The sequence below is a fragment of the Sander lucioperca genome, chromosome 13, assembly GCF_008315115.2.
Source record: "Sander lucioperca isolate FBNREF2018 chromosome 13, SLUC_FBN_1.2, whole genome shotgun sequence".
NCBI lineage: Eukaryota > Metazoa > Chordata > Actinopteri > Perciformes > Percidae > Sander > Sander lucioperca.
In genome coordinates this window covers 7,013,609-7,031,702 of record NC_050185.1, presented here as the reverse complement: position 1 = coordinate 7,031,702, position 18,094 = coordinate 7,013,609, and the positions used below count along the sequence as shown (strand labels likewise).

The 18,094-nt window shown below is 41.2% G+C and overlaps 1 protein-coding gene across 7 annotated transcripts in view; it reads right to left on the bottom strand.

The window, feature by feature from the left end:
* The window catches only part of mtmr4 (myotubularin related protein 4), a 48,361-nt gene that overhangs the window by 12,948 nt on the left and 17,319 nt on the right, over positions 1 to 18,094 (bottom strand). For 4 of the 7 annotated variants that reach the window (XM_035991062.1, XM_035991063.1, XM_031310806.2 and 1 more), the window contains 4 exons: positions 8,867 to 8,956; positions 2,441 to 2,557; positions 1,375 to 1,404; positions 652 to 734 (listed from right to left, as the gene is read on the bottom strand). In XM_035991062.1, coding sequence (XP_035846955.1) covers positions 652 to 734; positions 1,375 to 1,404; positions 2,441 to 2,557; positions 8,867 to 8,956 — 320 coding nt within the window. The remainder of the gene's footprint in view (positions 1 to 651; positions 735 to 1,374; positions 1,405 to 2,440; positions 2,558 to 8,866; positions 8,957 to 18,094) is intronic. The other 3 variants (XM_035991064.1, XM_035991061.1, XM_031310808.2) reach the window with 1 other exon arrangement.

Genomic DNA, 18,094 nt, shown 5'->3' with positions numbered 1-18,094 from the left:
ACAATTTGAACAAACAATTAACCGACTACTTGTTTCAGCATTATTGCACACACAAAATACTGATTTCAGAGACTGGCTAGTCATGAAGTCTGTTGCCATGCTAACACTGAATCAAACCAAAAGAGATGTCATAAACAGAAAGTATGGGGGGGGGGAAAAGCAAGTAGCAAAAGCTATTTAAAGATTGTCTTTCCAAAACTTTAAACCATTATTAATGATAACTCTGTTCTTCTGGTAACCCCTGAGCATCGGAATGCTGTCATTTCCACCCTGTAACTTAATTTACATAGGCAGGGATAACCTTTTGTAACTGTGAGAACACAAGACATGATTTCCATAATCTCTATGTCCCTGTCGTTAAGTATTTCAGGAAAGGATAGGATGGAGGAGTTTGAATAGCACAAGAATTATACTAGCACTTTATTGTAAGCCTGTAAGCTCTATTTTTACACTGCAGGATATTGATTCGCAGTTAAGCGTGGTAGTGGGTATAAATTGTCTCCTCGCAACCAGACAGAATTGAACTGTTGTATTATTCATTCAAATGCGTACCAGACCACTGTACTGTATTTACTCTTGTTAATAACACCATCAATCAGTCCGCAGGGTTGATATGACGTGTTTAGTGTGTGAGTGAGCTGCTCTCCTTACCTGACAACTTTGGAGTCTTTGCAGATGATGTGCAACTGGAACATATCTCTGCTCTCCACACTTTCTATCAGCCTGAGAGGCACCTGTAGAGGGAGACAGAGAGCACGTGTGTGATCAGCCTGATGGCCCGCTGTCAGAGCAGACAGCACATCTGCAACGAGGTTACCACCCTCTGGTCTAGTACAGACTGAATCCAGGCTAGATACACATAGTACAGTTTTAAGCTCGCTGTAGAGGGTAAGAAGGCCTCTGCAGTGTTTGAACCTTGTCTCAAGACCTCTGTTATGATATCAAACAACAGCTCTAAACCTGTTGTCCACAGAATTGTCTGCTTTCTAAGCTTTTAAGAGTTTCTGCGAACTGAGGTGTTAACGAAGGCGCTGCTTAGATTTACAAAAATCACCCACGCAACTTCCCTTTTGGTCAAACCTTTATGCAACAGCACTTTGTGCGCCGTGTATGAATGAAAAAAAAAATACTAATTCACTTCTTATAGCAAACAATAGTGCTTCTTTTTTATTACGTTTTAGCGCTGCCAACGTCAGCCAACACGCTGCACCACAGTCATTTGCAGACAATTACAATAAATCCAGTGGTACCACTAAGTTGAATGTAAATTACGATTTGTCCCTAGTGCACTGTAATCATTTAAAATGAAGAGGAGCTGAATGATTTAAGCTGTCTAGACAGTGGCAGAGGGTGGTGTTTTATCATGGTACTCACAGATATCTCATTGTCCACACCTGGGTAGGTCTAAAACACAGTGACACCATGGAGCACACACAGAGAGGGGGGAAGGAGGGAGGACACAAGACAAGAGGAAATGGAAAAACTATTAAACCAAAAACATCCAGCAGACAAAAGGAAATGAAGAGTTAAAAAAGGAAAGAAAACATCAAAGAGGTTGAAAGATGAAAGACAACCAAGTGGGCTACTTGCAGCACATGGCTAGGCCAAATGGAAATCATGGGTAGAAAGACAAACATGGACAGGAGCAAAGGGCAAGAAAACAGTTCAGAAGTAGGGGTCGGTGAGATGTAAAGGGGGTGGGTGAGAGGTTGTGGCTTGTTGGAATTCATACAGAGTTCGCCTGCGCTGCTGGGGTCAAGGCAGAACTCTGGAAAGCAGTTTGATAGGGACTGTTGCACTCAGTGCATTAACCTGACTCTCCTCTGCTGAAGTAAGTCAAGGTGAAGAGGCGCCCTGAACATCCTGGTGATCTGCCCTCACCGCCTCCTCTCCGTCATCTTTTCTATAAGCCGAATCCCTCTGGAAAAGATGACTGGGATTTGGGAAGGAGGAGGAATTTTGCTGCCAGTTAATGCAAACAATTGGCCCGTTTGTGTTTGAGCAAGGTCTGACGTCAGCAGGAGCGAGGCGGTGGACATCAGTGCCAGTGGGGGCCAGGCCTTTGGAGCCTAGATGTCACATTAAACCTCTGCTGCCTGTACATCAGGGGGCCCGCCATTCCTGTGGTACAATCCTGGTACAAACAACTTCATGCTAACTATGCTTGGATATGACTAAAACCGTTTTACGGGTACGCGGTGTAAAATACTTTTCCTGGTAAGCACAATTATGCATTAATAAACTTTATATGGGGTAGAGGGGAAAAGCGTATGTTCGTCCAAACTACGCATTATAGCCTCCTCTCTCCTGCTATTGGCTTCTGTAGTGGCATGGCATGGCAGCAGCAGGGACCACACAGACACTCGTGCCATTTGGACTGAAGTGAAACTCTACTTTTTGTGGTTCTTCTGTGTGTTTATTGTCTGTGACATGCACTCACGTTGATGACAGAGTCCTTGAACTTGATGTGGAGCCTGTAGTTAGAAATGGCAATGATGGCTTCATCGGCAAAGCCAAGATATTCCACCCCTTCCCCCTGAAGAACTGCGAATGGCACCTGGAGAGACACAAAGCAACCAGATTGTTGAGTTTCACGCAGCAAAAACATGACACCACCACCTGTTTACTGTCAGGCTTTATTATGTCTACTGGGGGTATAATCATAACATCCACACTTCTTTTTTTGAAGCTATACTTTCAGTGTTTTTCAATCCTGCTAGGTGCTCTGTGAGGCGTACTTTTAAGCAATACAGTGCTTTGAGCTAAATGCTAACATGTTGTTGCTTAGCAGGTGAAATGTTTAACATGTTTACCATCTAGTTAAGCATTTTAGCATTCTAACATTTACTAATTAGCATTAAGATATAATGAAAAGTAGCCTGCACAGCTCCAAATCTTAGAAGGTGTGCACAGCAATTACAAGGACCAAAGAAAACAAAAACCTCCGGCTCTCACAAAGAAGTCATTTTCTTATTTATTGTGGGCATAAAATGAACGCCATTATCAGCTTGATGAAGACTTTTATCTGAAACCTGTTTGTTTTTTGCCCACAATAATTAAGAAGGCTACTTATCTGCGAGTACCGGAGCCGGAACCGGGGTTCCTTTAATATACAGTGGCAGTGGATAGACTGGAAAGGGGGAGAGAGATGGGGGATGACACGCCAACCTGGGGCGAATGCTCTTACTGGATGAGCTAGAGGCCGCCCCAGTACCAGAGCTTTTGTTTTCTCTAATTAGCATTATCCAACATTATGGGATCATCTTAGCCGTGTTTGCTTCTTTTATTAGATATATTCTGATCTCAAATCATAATTTTGCAATTTAGACTGCATTTTATTCAGGCAAAGACTGTGCAGAGCTGCATTGTATTGAGACACAATTAAACACTGATGCATTTGAGAAGTTCGCCTTTTTTGAAACAGAAAAAATGGTTGTATGAAAAACCCTCAAAGGGAAGTACTGAATGTATCATTCTGCTAAGTATCATGTTGGCGCTGGTATTGACATTTTTCAAACAATTCTTCTGCCTACTAAAGCTAAACTAATGTCTGTGGACAGAGTGACATTACAGATATGACAAAAAGGGTGACATGGGTAAAACTGTGTGCATGTGTAGCTGTCCAATTAGCACATAGTAGTTTTACAGAAGGACCTTTGTGAGCATAGAGGGCTGGTTGGTGAGTCTGAATGAGCAGGCAGACAAGAGGAAGGGCTGGGAGGGAGGGAGGGAGGGAGAGAGGGAGACTGTCTGCACCAGTGCTGATGGTACAGTGAGGGATCCCAAACTGTCCATTAACATTCCTACTTGCACCCATTTTATTACAGCTAAGCCAAGCCCGGGCTTTGGCTGCAACGAGAACCCAAACATTAAGACAATTGGTTCCCAACAGAGGTAAACAGAAAACATTCCTCCTTTCACTCTGAGGCAGGGCATTAGCTTCAAAAGCCGACGGCGTGGAAGAAACACACAGCTATAGTTGCTTGCCAAATTCTAAAGAATGTCTCAATTCATATAAAGCGTCAAACCACTTTCAGAGTGGTCAATTTCACACTGACCACTAAATGTTACTTACTGTACTGTTTTTCAGAGCTGCTTCTCCAAGGGATTTTGATTAAAGTGTGTTGGGAGATATATTACCGCTTGGACATCATTCTCTCCCATCTGACAAATTGAGGATTGTGTTATTCCCATTCATTCCTCATTTACATAACCTCTTCACACTTCAGTTTCTCTTAGTCATCACTTCTGTGATGACACCTGCTAGTCCTGGCTGCTCTAACATTAATCATAGCCATTGGGGACCACAAATTGTGACCCAGGTCTCATTGTTTAGTTGCCGGTAGTGAGGACAACAGTGTTGCTTAGAGACAACATTACCTCATCCTGGTTTAGCATGCACTGCTGAGTCACACAGTGGAGGACCCACTGGTGCATGTTTAAAGAGGACATGCAGCAGGGCAGATGGGGGATTATGGTAAGATGTCAGAAAATCAGGCTTACTTGAAAGAACATTAGCCGGCGTGGTTAAAAGCACAGAGCACCCAAGCTGGACGTGACTGACCGACCCATAAACACAAGTCAACATCTACTCAGTCAGCTTTACCATGACCAAAAAAGAGACCATACATATAATAAATCTAAAACAAAACAAACTTTTTTTAAAGGAATATTGTCGATTGGCAAAGGGTCAAAAGCTGCTGTTGGTCTAGAGAGCTTATGTTAAAAACAAACAAACCCCTGACATTTATCACTGCACCTGCTGTTGCTCATCTTTAACTGAAAATGTGTGCGTGAGCCAGGGCAGGAAGCATGATGAGGGAAAGAGTACAGCTTAACCTGGGAAATGGAGCACGTAGTACTCTGCACTCAGACACCAATAGAGCCAAATATAGGCGGTCTGCTGCCTATATTTAGCTCTGTTGGTGTGGCACTCTGCACTGGGACTTCAAAAAAATGTAATATCTAAAATCAACTTCAATGTGACAGGCGCACAAACACAGCTGGCACCCAAACAAAGCTAAACACTATAGTTTTGGGCTGTGACAGAAAAACGTTGCAGATACAGTTTTACCATATAAAAAAGAAGAGAAAAAAAGAAAGCCTAATCTAAAGCATTTTTGCATTCTTCATGAGTCAGGGAATGTAGCCAATTTGCATTTGATATTGCCTCAACAGCAGCATAAATGGCTGAAATGAGAATGTGCAGCTACTGAGCCCGTGTGCTGCTCTGCTGTGGAAGAGACCTAAATTGTCCTGCCGAGAGTGCCATAGTTAACATGCTGTACAGACCGGGAGCTGCATGAAACAAGCTGTGCTCCAAAAGTAGGCGCATGAGTCAGCAAGTGCAGCAGAAGATACTGTGTCACGTTTCTTCTATGAAGCCTTCAGCAGCAGAAATATTTGAGACAGAGAGCGAGAGAGAGAGAGAGCAAGAGAGAGAGAGCAGAAATACCCGCGAATAACTCTGACTTGTGAGTCGTGACTTCCGGTTCAAGCAGCCTGCCTGTGACGACATGCACGTGTGCGATGCACTAACAACTGCAAGCATGCACCACGACCTGCACGCACACCGGAGGAAAGGCAGTAGGGTATTAAATATGGTGGGGTACAAGGGAATGCCTATAATTAGCCTGCGGAAAGCCTGTGGTAAGCGACATCGGCTGTCAGAGAAACTATCATGGGATCGCCTGCACACGAAAAAACAAAAAAAGCAGACACACAATGAGGAACTGCATGTGTGAATGCAGGAGGAGGGGAAGCAAAGTATAGCAGTGCAGTAACATAGGTTTGTTTTTTAAATGTTGCAAGGTGACTAAAATGAGAGCAGCATAAAGTCCAGAAACAGACCCAGGTTAAAGGGGTGATAGAATGATTATATAGGGTATTTCACACTGTTCCTTAAGGTCTCCTAATAGGGTATGTAACATTGGTTGGACTGAAAATGTCCCAGGTGCTATTCTTTGGGCCCTTATGCATCCCTGTGGAATGTCTCTATTTGGAATGACAGCTTTTCTTCCAAATATGGTATGCTCATGAATATTTAGATGACCTGCACGCTGATTGGTTGAGCGAACCACATACACATACATTGGAGACGAGACAGCAGGTCTCATATTTCAGACACTGCAACGTTATACATTGTTTGTCTGCTATTTCGTTATTAAATTCACTTCTGAGACTTTTTTATGCGAGAAATCAACTATATAAAGCTCAAATATGGGCCGTTTTACGAAAATTTATGGCTAATTGCAAATTTGGTAAGACGTGTCTGACTTCAGGAGCTCCACACAGTCTGACGAGAAAACGGCAGCCTGCTGGGCTCCATACCCAGGGCAACGTCACCGTTTCTGGGTTACTGGACTACCGGGGCTCGGGGCTGACCGGCTGCCAGCTGCCGGCATAACTATCGTATATTTACAGTTTGAATTTCGTCACGGCACGCATATCACAGCTACCCGTAGGTCTTACAAAGCTAACACTTTTGTCCGATTTCAATTTGAGGCTTTTTTGTGAATTTGAGGGGTCTCCTTAGGAGGAGCTGCTAGCTAGCTTATGTGTCCCATTTAATCCTATGGGAAAAGATCGCTGCTACACTTCCGGCATAACTATAGTATATTTACACTTTGAATTTCATCACGGCATATATATCACAGCTACCCTAAGGTCTTACAAAGCTTAGCTAACACTTTTATCCGATTTTAATTTAATGCATTTTTGTGAATTTTATAGGTCTCGTTAGGAGGAGGCAAGCTAGCTCTCATTGATATCCATCCAGCTCACTCGCGGACAAGAGGCGTTTATTTCCCTGATCGTTTGTTTAAATAACTTAACACACATATCCATTATAAGACTAACTGGAACCTGTGGTAAGAGATTGCGGGCGTAACAAGCTCGCTGACCGCGCTCTCACTCACACACACCGGCCATTTAGCAGGAAGAGGGGAGCTGCAGGCCCTGGAGCTCTGTCAGGGCAGCTGCGTTTGGTAGTCCAGTAACCCAAAAACGGTGACTTTGTGCGGGTATGGAGCACCGCGGGCTGCCGGCCGTGACGGAGATCCATCTAGCTCACAGCGGGCCGGGATCTGTGGAGGAGGACAGGCTGGGCGGCGAGGCAGCAACACAGGAGGCACCGGCCGCTGTCACGTTAGCCAGCGGAGCTCCTGCTGAACTCCGACACACAGTCGGACAAAATTTGCAATTAGCCATTAATTTTCGTAAAACGGCCCATATTTGAGCTTTATATAGTTGATTTCTCGCATAAAAAAGTCTCAGAAGTCAATTTAGTAATTAAATAGCAGATGAACAATGTATAAAATTTCTGAGATCTGCATGACCTAGATTCAGAAGACTAAGCTGACCTCAGGTCAGTGGTGTAACCTATGTAAATGTTGGGGCGTGACAAAGGTAGAGACTAGAGCCAAATAAGGTAGGAGTTGACGTCAACTTTTAGCTTTGTTGAGATTTGCCCGTTTTCAGAGGCAATTTCAAATTGTGAGATTTGCGGAGGAAAGAGGTGTCAATGGGATTTTGAGGTTCTATGTATGTCCTATTTACCCACCAAACTGTCGTTTTTCAACTATGACGAGGTAAAAAAATCTACCCTGACATTTGATACACAAAGCCCATTGGCACGCAGCCCTATAATAATAATAAAGCAAGTGGAAATGCTTCAGTTGAATACCAACAGATAGTGACCCCAGGCTGGCCAAATCCCTCTACCTACCTTTAGTCCAGTGCTCCTGACACATGATACTTAGCTCCCTTAACCACCAGACAGCCAGAGAGCACAAACTCAACAGCACGGAGGGCACAGCGCAAGTTCTCGCAAGTTCTCCATCACAAGTTTGCTACTGCCATCTTCACTGTGGAATAGACTTACAAATTCCTCTCGCTTCAGTAAATGCTTTTAGCTGCCCTGTTCTTTATCCTCTGCAGTGCCTTCTGCTTTTTTTGTGGCGAACAGTGGAAGATACAGCCGTACAACAGCCGTACAACAGAGACCCCGAAAAGTCAAATCTTAGAACTTTAGAAAGTTGTTTATTAAAAAGGGACTGACAAAGTTGTGTCCAATTCAATGTGAGTCATTTTTAGAGATGGCTAACATGAAAAATGTCAATAACGTTTTCCACTTGACACAGCCAAAAATAGTGCTGTATGGATGGTAATGTTTATGGTCAGCTAATGCACTTTAAATAAAGGACATTTAGATTAATGTGTATTAAGTGCAATACTGGAAACTAAACTCTTAAGTGTCGGGGATTATTAATTAAAAAAATGATTAATTTATTAAATTTAATTAATAAATTTGTACTTTCATACTGCACACATTTTTGTCAACTTCCTGCCTTTAAAGTGTTTCTTCTGTTCTTGTTAAGGTCTTGCATTACTATATATGTTAAATCTAATAAATGGTAGACTGAAGAAAATAAGAATCCTTATCTGTAGGAAGCGCGGGCAGTGGCTGCATTCACATGCAAATATTTTGTTATCCACCAAGTTGCCTAATTAACTTTTTCCTGTGTTGAACACTGATAAAGGATGGCAGAGCAATGACAAAAAAAAGCTCTTCTAGGTCAGTGTCACCAAACACCTCTCCTTAAGTGTTTGGCTTCAAGATGGCTGAGTTGTGACTCTTGCAGTAATATCTTGGCATTAACACTCTACGCAGTGGCGGCCCAGCGCTCTGGTGACACGCCAGGAGCCTTGATTGAAGATGAGCTCATAATCTGGAAGTGCCACACTTTGTTCTTTTCACCAGCTCCCGGTTGTCTCCTCCACAGACATGTAGCTGGATGCCAGGGCAGACGGGTGCTGTGCTCTGGAGCAGTAGTTGTTAACAGTTAATGAACACCGTTCAGCTCACCTGAAGGCTTTCATCCTCCTTCACCAGCTCTTTCTGGGGGAACAGGTCCTTGGCCTTGATATACTCCAGACTGGGAGGCCCTTCTTCACCCTGTCACACACAAACACCAAGCAGGGGTGGTCAGACGAATACTGTCATCATTTAGGTCGACACAGCGGGGTGAAACACCACATAGAGATACATATTCTAAAAAAGGAACACAGACAAACCCCTGGCCCAATACAGTTTAATAGGATCACTGGAATGGCTAGAGCTGTAACAATTACAAATGTTGCTGTACAATAAATTGTCTAAGAAATAATTGTGATTAATGATATAATTGTCTCTTTCACTTAAAGTGACTATATGTAACTTTTTATTGTTTCTGAAGCCAGTCATTTTTCATACAATGGTCTTAAATGACCTGTAACAGCAAACAAGACCAACAGTGAAAAGAACGGCATTTTTATATAGTTTTTAGTAAGGCCTCTGCACAGGTTCGATTTTTCCCGCGCAGTCACAGAATGATTTGCGGCAGGTAGACGGCGCTACAGTCACACATTCTGATGGGTCACAGATTTCTTTGTAACACCGGAAAGCCTGTGTTAGTGCCCAGCCTTTTGAGCCAGGTAAAAAGAAGCAGGAGTTTTCTTTATATAGGCCTAATCGTATTTTAATGTTATTTTAGAAGTTATCTGTTGTAGTTATGGCCGATACTGGAGTAGGACCATCACAGAAAAGAAGGAAATTAAACAAAGAACTAAAAGCTAAAAGGGAAAGTGAAAGACAATGCGCTCAACATCGGTCGGGCTTTCAACAGATGGAGACAATTACGGAATTGTAAATGATTCAAAACCCACGCCGAATTGGCCCTCAGGTATGTTATATGTCTATTTCAATCATAAAATAACTTTACAATGCGGGATGTGGTTGTACATCAGTAGCCAACATTAAATTACGTTCCCCTTCCATTTAGCGAGGACGTGTTATTCCTCTTACTCCGTGTTTGTGTTGGCTTACTATTTTCTCTTCCCTTGTCCCCCTGTAACATTACTTGTGTAAAGCATCATTGGGTTTCATGAAATGTGCTATATGAATCTAAGTTATTATGTTGGTTGCTACAATAAACTCTTAATGCTTTGGCTCGTGACACAGTGACACCTGGTTTAGCTCATGAGACATCCAAAGTAGGCACCGTAAGCAACACTTGAAATGCAACGATGCAGCTTTAATTCAGCCTTATTTTGATTATGCGTGTGGCTCATGGTACAATGGTGTCACAGGGAACCTGAAACATAGGCTTCAGACGTCTCAAAATAAATTAATAAGGCTTATTTTAGACCTCCCCATAAGAACTCTTCTGGAATCTTCCCACTTTGAAAGGGTGGGATGGTTGAAAGTTGAGGATCGAGTGTCTCAGATGCAGCTGGGTATGGTACATAAAATAATTTCTAAAATATTTGGGAACATCTCCATAAACAATTTTAATAGAGTAAATGACGTTCACAGGTACTCCACTAGGGGTAGCTCAACAGATTTTGTACCCCCCAGATCTAATACTAATGTGGGCATTCTTTATGCTGGAACTACCCTTTGGAACCGGTTACCTGGTACACTCAAGACAGTAAGATACATGTGCCAATCATAGTCATTACCTATTTTTATTGTTAATTTTTCTGTATAATATGGATGATATTTGTTTAATGTATGATGAATGATTGATGTGTGATCTGCTGCCACCTGTCCTCTCCCCCTGCCCTTATAGGGATCACAATGGAAATAAGTCTTTGGGCTTTATAGTGTCATCCCTGACTATTTATGTATTTTAATGTATGACACAGAGTACCGTTTCATATTTTTATATTTAAGTGGTCAAATAAAACCAATCAATCAATCTGTAACTTATTCTTTTATTGTAAATGAATGATTTTCTGTCTAAGCAAAACATTCATCGCAACTGTATAACGCTAACTCGGTAATACAGTGGGTAATAGTGAATCGTAAAGACTAGACCTTTACGACAGCAGGTGTGGTAAAAACACTACCACTTTTGTCCAAAGCGGCCGCTAGAATCAACACAAACTGAAAGTTACATATAGCCACTTTTCAAATTTTAAAATATTTATTTATGCTTTTTTTTTTTAACAAATAAAGTTTTGAATGAGTCCCAAGATACATATTTTGGTTTTATCGGTTATGTGACCCAGATAATGTAATAACACAAGTACACAGCCTACAGCTCTTTATTATCATAAAACATTGTATTTATTTTCTTGAATGAACATTACACTAACAATTACCATCAACAGTTTAACCCGTTAGCACCTTCGCTAATGTTAGCAATTAATTGCGAGTAAACAAAGAAACGGCAATACTTAAAAAATATTGCGATTAGACAATTATTAAATAATTGTTACAGGCCTAGGAATGGCCATCACAGAAAAAAGAAATCTTACGGAAAGTCAAACCCAAAATATTCTCAGTGTTCAGTTGTATTCAGCATTTAGCATGGTGGTTGGCCTTTGATGTAAGATGCATGCCAGGTAGAATTTCACAATCCCCACCAGCTACTTCACAGACGTCACGTAGGAGATTAAATATTGATTACGAGACTTCCAACTCTCACACATGACTTTGTGCTAGGTCTGTGAGGCAAGCCATTTTAAAATGTTTACCACTTGATTCTAAACGGCATTTTTCCTGACTGATGACTGATGACGCTGAAAGAAGAATGCACCTTCTACATATTTGTATTCCGTTTGCTTTGGCGCTGTGCAGGTAGTTAATGCGCATGAAAATGATAGAGGCACTGGATGCCAAAAAAGCTCTAGACTTTGTGACTGGGTGGTACAGTCTTGTGCAAACAAAGATACTGGGACTTAGTACAGTATTTCACACACTTGACTAGTCATGCACTTACATTGATTCTTACAAAGGTCAAACAACTAGGGTCACTTTTCAAACCGAAAAACCAGAGGTTTCTATAACCGTGTAGGAAGACCATGTATACTAATTCAATGCTACATTTCTAAGGTTGCTGAAACATCCAAATGAAGTGCACACTGGTTATAATGGACGGGTGGCTAAAATTAGACTGCAACAGCTGAAGAAGCAGCAGAGATGAGAATGAGAGAGGAACAAAGAGGGCACTCAACCCTGTCCTTGCAGTTTAGAGTGTCAGATTGAGCAAGTGCTTCCTTTAGGTCATACTTCAATCACTGGAGAGAAAAGGGTAAAAATTAATCAAATTATGAAATTGAAATGATTTGTAAAAATCCCTGGAAAGGTTTTGCCCTGGAAATGTCCCCCTTTTAACAAAGTATACGCATAAAGTGCATGTTGAGTGCCCAATTTTAAGTCTTATCCTGGTTTGGATCATATTTGTGATGTGATGTTTACATGGATAACAGACTTTGCTCCCTGTATACAGGACTCTAACATTATCCAGGTTTATGAATTTCTGCTATGAGATGTGCAATTATGCCTTTCACTCCCCCATCCAGCCTGTCTGTCATTTCTGGAGCGACCAGCGAGTTACCTCAGTGGTTGAGGATGAACACAGTTTGGTTTCTGGCTGCCTGAACACTGCTATCTTTACTACTCTGTTGGATTTGGCTTCACCATTCCAGTATGACCGTATGTCGATGCTGTTCCTTAATGAAAACAGCGATGGAGACCTGAAGGGGGACCAGAGGGAGACCTGAATGCACTGTAGTACTACTGACTCAGGTTGGTCTCTTGTTAATGAAAGACTTGCGTCCCAGGACAAATCACCACAACAAAATGTCATATATTATAGCAGGAACGCCCTTGATGTCTCACTATGCAGACCTCCTGCAATGTTTACAATCATTTCATCTGTCATCCAAAGGTCCAAGCCGGTGATTAAACCCCATGATAAGCATACCACCCATTGGGCTTGCTGGTAACAGATGGAGTTAGTGTTCCTACAGCGACAACCTCTCCTCTACAAGTAACCAACGTGTCCCCATCTGATTTCAAAAAGGCATAGACAGACATCATAGGAATGGACGAGCCAAAGCACAATTTCATCAGCTTCTGTGAAATAATAGCTTTGTTGACAGAGGACAGACAGTTTATAGGCTCAGCAATAAAGAAATAGCTCATTGTAGGGCTGCAACTATTTTCATAGTCGATTAATTTGTCGATAATATTTTTCGATTAAATGTTGTTTGTCCACAACTCAAATATATTCAGTTTACTGTCATAAAGAAGTAAAGAAACTAGAAAATATTAAAATTTTAGAAGCTGAAATCAGAGAATTATTCTTTTTTCCCATAAAAAAAACGACTTCAACTAATTAATCGATTATCGAAATAGTTGGGGATAAATTTAAAAGTTGACAAGTAATCGATTTAATTGATGAATGTTTGCAGCTTTAGCTCATTGCTGACATTACATGAATGTGAAGGAGGGGTACTGCAAGTTCTTCAAAAATGTGTCAGCAATTACTAGCGAATAATGCGTTGAAAATGTACCAATTTCAAATCATAAAATGTTGAATGGGTTCAAATGACCAAGATACCCTCAGCTTCTTACTGCAATCAGTCCCACAATAATTCAGTCTGTTTTAGCCAACTGAAGACGTCAAGAATGAATACAAGTTCAGCTGAAATGATTATATCCATTGGTTGAGAAACTTTATCAATGAACTACTTTGATAATTGATTAATCGTACAAAAACACAAGTTTCTTTAGTCAAATTTGAAGCTTTTCTTTGTCATACATGACGGTAAACTTAACCCTCCTGTTGTCCTCGGATCAAATTTGACCCATTTTCAAAAAGTTTCTATATTAGAAATTTGGGTTTCTTTCAACCAAATTGTCAAAAAAAAATAACGTGGATGGTTCCATGCAACGCTCTTAACAAGTAAAATAAATTATCAGTTCACTACTTTCATTGAATATGGGCGTTTTCTAGCATTTGAAGAAACAAAATGATAAAAGAATGTTGAAAAAAGTGACAAACATGTTGGAAAATGCTTCAAAAACGACAAAAGTGTCGGAAAAAAAGCTGTTTTAAATTGAGACCAAGAAAATCAAAAAGTCGCATGATCGACGGGAAGACAACACAAGGGAATCGAGAAAATAATCAGCAGAACGATCGATAATGAAAACAATAATACAAGCGCTAAATCTAAGTCTAGCTAGGACACAGAGTATATGTCTTACTGAATTTGTATGGAAGGCTTACTACATATGGGTGTGGCAAGTCTCTGTGTGGGAGAGATTAATGGGATAACTCACTAAACAAAGCCAGTCTACCTTCTACTTCAACACCATAAATTGTAATAAATGACAGTGCTGATGGCAGCCATGGAGGTGGGTGTCAAGGATGTGCCAAACTGAGATGTCTACACTCCTTAAAAGATTCTCCAACGCTAAGTGCTTTGTGTTATTACTGTTCATCATTACCAAGCGATGTCTCTATGTTCATGCTAATGCTGTGTTTCCATCTCCACATAAGAGACACTCAAGGTGAAGATGAGGTGGAAGCTTCTTTCTAGCATGATGCTGCATTTACGCAATGTCACCAGAATGAAAAGAATAGGAAAACCTCACGTTATTCCTACTAGGGAATGTTCACGGATTAATCAAAGATGGTTAGCCTCAATATCAGCCTTGTAGTTATATGCTGTTATATGCAGCATGTTTATTATTACCTATATGTGTGTAAGTATATACTATTGTAAGTATTCTATTTAACCTTTTAACTTGACTTTTTAACTTTAACAATTGGTGAATAAACTAATTCTGATACCAGATAAATAGCCTAAATTAGCTACTTTTGTTGTGTTACGTATTCGTAGCGGTTCAGAAACAAGAGGAAGCAGATACGAACAGTTTAAATTACTCAGTTGTATTAACCAACTATTTATTGACACTTTGTAGTTTTTCACCAAGTGGGAAATATCAACGTGGAGTTACAACGGGGTTACGTAAACGTTTCCCACTCTTCTGCTAGTAATTACTGTCCAAACGATATGACAGGAATACGGCATATCAAGAACAAAGCTACTCACCATTTCACCAGATCTCACAGTAAAAAAATTTAAAACTCAAACTGCGGTGTCTCTCTGTGAAAACGTCTAGTCGACACTAAGAGCCTTACTTTCAGACTTTCAGACTGGTAAACTTGTCAACTTCTCCAAATCCCTTTGCAATGCAACCCCCATCTAACTCCAATCTCCTGACCTTTGACCTGAGTCAGCCTTCAGCATCAGACTGTTGAGGCAGCTGCATGTCATCAGTTTGACTTACTGTATGTTCACCTGAGAATGGGTGGCTCATGACTGTTGCCATTAGTCAGAGACATCCTGCAGGGTCAGGTCATTACAGCCTGATCTCACACACTGTTGCTGGGCAGTCTGAACCACCAGCCTGCCATCCAGGCTTCTTTGCTTTTTTTTAAGGGAATAAAGTTACTGTGGCTTGCCAGACAGCCATTATAAATTACTGGATAAGCTATTGTTAGAGCACCCCCCCCCTTAAAAAAATGCAATGCAAATCAGTTGAGAGGAACATGGATTCAATCTACACACACACACACACACAAATAATCAATAATCCATCCACTTCCTTGGATCCCATTTATCTTGTGCTGCACTACCTGTAAATACTTGGCACCACTTACTTAATTCTCTTATGGAGCAGCCCTGACATTGCACTCCACTGAGAGGCCTGCTAGAACAAAGTGTGCTTTAAAAGGCACAAAAAAACAAACAAACTGCTGACTAAATGTTGTGTAGATGTTGTGTTGCTCCATGAATCCATGACACAGGCTAAAAACACAGACTGGCTACTGATGCATTGGTGCTGAACATATTTTATAATCATTAGAACAAAGATACCACACTTTAAATGATTTATCTGACAAGTTTTTTTTGTTTTTTTGTTTTTCTATTGTGACAGAAAATGTCAAGAAGAGTAAAACAGACTAGCTGCATTAAAGCACAGGCATATGTGTAGCTGTGTTTGGAGGAAGACTTGTTGCAACTGAAACCTCTCCTGCAGATAACCTTGATATTTCAGCTACACAAGTCCCTTCGCTAACAACACTTGATCAATACGGGGCTTAAAAGTCTGTCATTACATTTACATACAAACAGTGAGGCACTTCTGTTTTCTGGTCCATTGTGACCACAAACAGGCAATCAGCTTACAGAAGATTAAAAAGGAAAAGAGAGATGCTCTCACTTCCAACCGACTCACAAAGATGGAGCACAGCTTGTCCTGTGCCCAACACGTTTTTGCTTCGTCACTGCTGTGGGCCTGCGCACCCTCCCCCACCTTTGTCCACCCGGCAATCAAAAAGCTGGAGCTGACAGGCATGCGCACATACACACATACGGCTGCATGTATTTCTCAAATATTAATGACAGAGTGTATAACACATGCAAAGTCTGGATGACATGTATTGCTGTAACAGTGACAGTATCCGCTAGCAGCTGCCTAGACAGCCCCGATATAGCAGATTACTAGTGTGTGTGTGTGTGTGTGTGTGTGTGTGTGTGTGTGTGTGTGTGTGTGTGTGTGTGTGTGTGTGTGTGTGTGTGTGTAAGAACATGCAGGCCTAACTTTTATGCACAAAAATAAGGTTTTAATCGTCCGGAGAAAGCATGTCACACAAGATTTCTGCATGCGAGTGAATGGGAAAATGACAACACAAAGTTAGAAGAGGTAGAGAAAACAGTCTTTGTGAATAAGTGTCTGGTTGCCATGGATACAACACCTCTTTTTAGTGGCACACTACCCTTCTCTCTAAAGCTTTTGGAAACAATTTGCTGCCTTTACTCATCAGATTATTTACTTAATCTGACTGGGGCTTTGTCCTAGAGTTGTACAGATTAGAGAACCACTACATTATGCAGAGGTGACCTTCTAAATACGTGGGGAACATGTACTTCTATGTCTGCTTTTAAGTGTCCAGTTATTTACAGTTTTGGACATATCAAATGAGGCAGCCCAGCACATTGTCTGAAATGTGAAGGACAAGGGTGGATGGAAACAGAGGATGCAATTACTGGGCAGAATGAAAAGCAGCAAATATAAAATTAAAAAAGGTTCTTTCTTGAGTTGTGTTCGGCAGTGCAGCTTGAGTAATGGGTCAAGAGAAGACACTTTTCTTTCTCCCTGTCCTCTCTCAGACTATGTTAATATTTCATAGATCACCATGTTCTAAAGGATCCCTCCCATTTTAGACTTGGGCCGTGCTCAAAGAGCTGAGGAATCTAGGCAGGGGCAGCGTTTTCGATAAGTAAGCAGAATTCATCTGAAACATACATAGCTGGAGTAACACTCGGTAGCACACGGAGAAGTGAACAGATTCATGTGGGCATGTTTAGGATACTGGCTCCTTTTAAGAAAAAACACAGGGCAACATTTGGCAATTGTAATAAACTGGTTGACTATTAGGCCTTCAAAAAACATGAGCAGCAAAACACACAAAAAAGCAAAGAAAAAATGTGTCATTGAGCAAACAATTTAAACGGGATTATAATTCAAAGGTAACCGACCATGAAAAGAGAAAGACGATCTATGTGCAGGTATGTCCAAACAAAGATTTTAGGTAATAGACACTGACAAAAAGAGCAAAAAAAGTGCTAGTTATCCTCTATCAGGACGCTGTGGTCATGATGTCTTCCTCAGTGACACATTGTGTCACATGTTGTGTAGTTCTTAGCGACGTGTTACTGCCTTGGTGTCAGGCAGAGTGGTAAGACCCAATACCAGACCCATCTCAGGTACCAAGGGTGCAAGAAGGTATATACCCTAAAGCACATTCGCAAAAAGCTTTTGGCTGTACTTACACCATTGATTCATTTAGCTAGTGGGTATTATAGAATCTGAGTCATGGAAAAATCTTAACAAATTTAATTAGGCTTTTTATAGTTCCATTTGGTGCAGACAACATATCGCAGAGGGAGATAAACATGATATATCGGAGATAGAGGAAACAGTAACTGAAGATGTGTTTTTTTCATCGTTGGATCACAACAATGGTCATGCTGATGAAAACGCGGCACAACGCTGCAGCCCTCTTCCACAGAAGGAGACTGACAGAGCTGTGACGGAGGACGTGGGTATTCAATTATCCAGATACTGACGCAGAAGAGGAACTGCCGACTCAGCTGCATCACAGCCATGTTAAAAGAGAGATCATAAAATGTGTAATGGCTGACCATGTCTGGTCACAAAGAAACGAGACGAGGAACCAGCAGCTGTGCG